Source organism: Limulus polyphemus, unplaced genomic scaffold, assembly GCF_000517525.1.
Source record: "Limulus polyphemus unplaced genomic scaffold, Limulus_polyphemus-2.1.2 Scaffold4943, whole genome shotgun sequence".
Classification (NCBI taxonomy): domain Eukaryota; kingdom Metazoa; phylum Arthropoda; class Merostomata; order Xiphosura; family Limulidae; genus Limulus; species Limulus polyphemus.
This window is the reverse complement of record NW_013670553.1, coordinates 60,583-64,824: the sequence shown is the minus strand read 5'-3', so window position 1 is coordinate 64,824 and position 4,242 is coordinate 60,583. Positions and strand designations below refer to the sequence as shown.

General features: G+C 33.5%; 1 protein-coding gene across 1 annotated transcript in view; it reads right to left on the bottom strand.

Annotated features, from left to right (window-relative positions):
* LOC106471889 (importin subunit alpha-1-like) overlaps positions 1 to 4,242 on the bottom strand; it is a 58,588-nt gene that overhangs the window by 14,595 nt on the left and 39,751 nt on the right. Inside the window, 2 exon segments of the mRNA XM_013932515.2 lie at positions 3,839 to 4,076; positions 4,078 to 4,105. Of these exon segments, the coding sequence (XP_013787969.1) occupies positions 3,839 to 4,076; positions 4,078 to 4,105 (266 nt within the window).

Sequence of the window (4,242 nt, the reverse complement as noted above, 5' to 3'; positions counted from 1 at the left end):
TGGAGGAAACAAATTGTTTGATCAGGTCCAGCACATGCACAAGGTGGAGGAAACAAATTGTTCGATCAGGTCCAGCACATGCACAAGGTGGAGGAAACAAATTGTTCGATCAGGTCCAGCACATGCACAAGGTGGAGGAAACAAATTGTTGATCAGGTCCAGCACATGCACAAGGTAGAGGAAACAAATTGTTCGATCAGGTCCAGCACATGCACAAGGTAGAGGAAACAAATTGTTCGATCAGGTCCAGCACATGCACAAGGTGGAGGAAACAAATTGTTCGATCAGGTCCAGCACATGCACAAGGTGGAGGAAACAAATTGTTCGATCAGGTCCAGCACATGCACAAGGAAACAAATTTTTCAGTAGTTTGGAGATTCACCACATTAGGAAGTGGTCATGTACAAGAAGAAGAGGTCCAAAAATACAAATAAAAATTGGGACAAGTATGAATGTTCAGTTTTGTAATTTATTTATTTCCACAGTACCAAATTCTTGTTTTGGACATAATATAGATATTGTTTTAAATTACAACAGTATTTTGTATCAGTATCTATAAGTATTTATATGATTATAAACTATGACTGTAATGAGCAGTTTCATTTGAACATTGTAAATGTATAACCATTTCATACACAACACATTAATTTATAAGAAAAGATCATTTTTCCCTACATTTGATCTATTGCTAATGATCTTTATGAAATAAAAGTAAAAACAAAAAGTACCTTTTGTACTCATAATACAAATTTAGTAAAATGTCCATAAACAATGAAAAAGAACTATCAGATAACTACATATATTTGCTGAAATCCCTGGAAATAAATTATTACAACTTTGTATACATTCTTCCCAAGTCTGAAAAATATCAGTGTCAGTCACAAATGGAAAAGAAGAATTTCAATTAACTCAAGATGCAAGCAAGGAATGTGAATCCTGATGAAGTTCCATGGATAATAGTAACTACTGATGGTGGCTGGAGTCACTGCACAAGTGCCCCAGATGAGAAAAGAGAACAAATGTTGTCAAAACTGGAACAAATCATCTCCTATTTTGCAACCCAATATTACTGTAGGTCTCTGCAAGAGTGAATCCATGCACAGAGTAAGGTATAAGATACTAATTGGTGATGGTTATCCAAGTGTTTATAAAAGTTTTGGGAAGAGTAACTTATGGCCAGTCGTCGAAAAGGTTGAATGTGCCAACCATATGGTCAGAAACTACCCTAAGCAAAGAAAATGTGAAATAACTATTATTCTAGAATAATTTGCATGACTAAAAGTGAAAGAGGTGCAACTCAGTACAACAGTGATAATTCCAGTAGTGTACAAAATCTCAGATTGTTTAAAGAATTGACCATATGTTTTTGGAAGCCACAAAAAATGAAAGTCTTATTTTTGTTCATTATGACTACTGTAGACATGTTTGTAGAAAAATCTGATGGACTGATTTCAAATGACACAAGAAACTTTGCCAAGTCATATGTGCATATCACTGGTGTTGTCAAAGTGCTAGTTTATCATGGCAAATGGTACACTTTAACCTGGAAATCTTCTTTCAGCAAAAGTCCATTTATTGTATTGAAAAAATACAAAGCCTAACAGTACTACAGAGATGGTAGTCACAAAGATGGCTCAGATGCCCAAGGCAAAAAACAAATGCTCAAGTTATTGGCAAACAACTTTGACTATAGACCAAATAGTCAGCAATCTTATTTAACAGGGTGTGAATATCAAAGAAAAACAATTTTTAATGGAATTGCAGGTATCAAAGAAGGTTAGGACTTAAAATAAGACCCAAAACTCGAGCACTTTCGAATAGTTGACTATTCTTCTTCAGGAGAACAAAAGTCTATTACACTTTATATGTGATCCTTTGTGCTAACTCTTATTAAAAAATAAGGTTAGGGATAATATCAAGAGCAAAACAAAAGAACAGAACAGAAACCCAAAATGGAAAGAGGAGAGAAGTCAAAGATTGACAGCTTCACACTTTGGGGATGTACACAAGATGAGCGACAAGATCAAGTGCCTGTTTCGTAAAATGTATTTTGTGCAACAATGACCCAAGTACACCAGCTGTTGTATATGGCATACAAAACAAAATCCAATTCATGCCTGTACCACTGCTGCCAATATAACTGTTGAAACTTTAGGCCTCTTTGTAGATTCCTTGGGTCATTGCCAGATGGACTCATTGGAGTAATGGAATATTAGAAGTGTCAAAAAAGTGTTGAGTACGTTTCATTAATTCAAGCTTCTAGAAAAAAAAAAAAATCTGATCTAGTGTGAAAAATGGTAATCTGAATCTGAAAGAAATTCATAATTTTTTTTTAAAATCAAATTCAATGGCAGCTACATATTACAAGTAGATATTTTTGTGACTTTATTTAGGAGAGGGTTCTAAATTTTGTTACAATGTGCCTTTTAGCATTTTACCAAAGGATCTGGTAATTTATTTTTTAGATTTTTTTTTACCACTAGGTTATAATCTTATGTCAAATCCACAATGTTTCACCAATATAACTACTGCAAAGACAGTGTTATCGTAAGTTTGAGGAAACTAGATTTTGTAAAACTTAAACCAATTTTTTGCATTAGTGCTAAGTTATTATGAGCTACTGTTTTAGTTAAAACTGGAAATAAATTAGAATGTACTTTACAGATGACAACTGGGTTTTAGTGATTAGCAAAAGAAGCAAACTTCATTAATTTTTTTGCATTAATTATAAGACTACACTTCAAATGATTAATCATTACAATTAAAAATGCAATAAACTTAATACTTGCAATCTAAATAGATTTTCCATAAACTTAAAAAAAGTTTGTAATTGACAAGCATCAATGATTCATTGCTATTAGCTTTTAACTATTTTAGTTGAAAGTTAAACATCACATGGAATCAGTCTCAAAAGTGCTCTACTGCCCAAGATATACATCTTTGATGACTGCATTTCACAAGCTCCTGTTGTTATTGCAACAAAGTCACATAAATGCTAAATACACGCTTAGGTTTATGTTGGTATTAGTTACATGTATTCTGTGACTCGCCTCTATAAAATTATCCAATTTAAGCATGCCTTTCATTCACACTTGAGATATTGCAAGTATTCCACCTAGTCTCACTTTTTTTTTTTTAAATTAAGTGGTTAAAAATTCTGATGCTCTTTGTATTTGACAAGCTAGTGTAAAAACAACTGATGCAATCCTCACCACAAGTTGTAACAGCGATAGACTTTGGCATTGCATGACTTTTTTTTGTTCATATAATGCTACTACACAGAGGACTGTAGCAGCTTTTCACGAAGTCATTGCTCTTTGTAGAAACTGAAAACCAAATTGAGAGATACCAAAAAAATTAGACATCAGTGTCTCCCTTAAGTTTAAGCTCTGTTCACAGTTATAATCCACTTATTTTTTTTTAACATACCACATCTTAATTAATGAAAAATTAAACATTCCACAGAAACAATGAAGTCCAAACATTTTTTATTACATGCAATAAAAAAATAGTGTACTGAAAACCTGTAGAAAATGCATTTCAATTACAAGATGCACGTGCATGATCACTGTAACAGCAACACTTACTTAAAAGATGTTTAACATATCCATAATAGAATATTGTTTGGGCTGGATTAAAATATCTTGCTGTAATGTAGTTCAGTGTTATTAAGTGATATTCTTCAAATTACTATATCCCCAAGTATTGTGAATCCTTGAAAGAACTTTCCTCAATAAAATCTCAAGAAACCAAGTAAAGATTTAACAACTGTCAAAAACTTGTTTTGGTTTTAAAATGTAAGAACAAGAATTTTAACTTAATAAAGTATGCAACTTACCTTCTGAATATTTATTTTTTTATTACAGAGTAGCTTTCTGAAGGGTGGTAAGGCCTGACAGTCAATCACATGCTGAGTTTGTGCATCATTACCAGTTACAATGTTTCCAACTGCACGAAGAGATGGAGTTAATATAGACACCTCATCAACATCAAGAAGTTCACAGAGACGAGGAACGACACCAGCATCGATAACCTCTTGGATTTTTTCATTTGTACCATCGGTTAAGTAGGATAAGCCAGCATGCATCTGCAACAACTTCTTTATCTGAAATGGTATCAAACACTTAATTGTTTAGTCAGCAATGTTTCTTAGTTGGTCAGTGTGTGTGTGTGTGTGTGTGTGTGTGTGTGTGTGTGTGTGTGTGTGTGTGTGTGTGTGTGTGTGTGTGTGTGTGTGTGTGT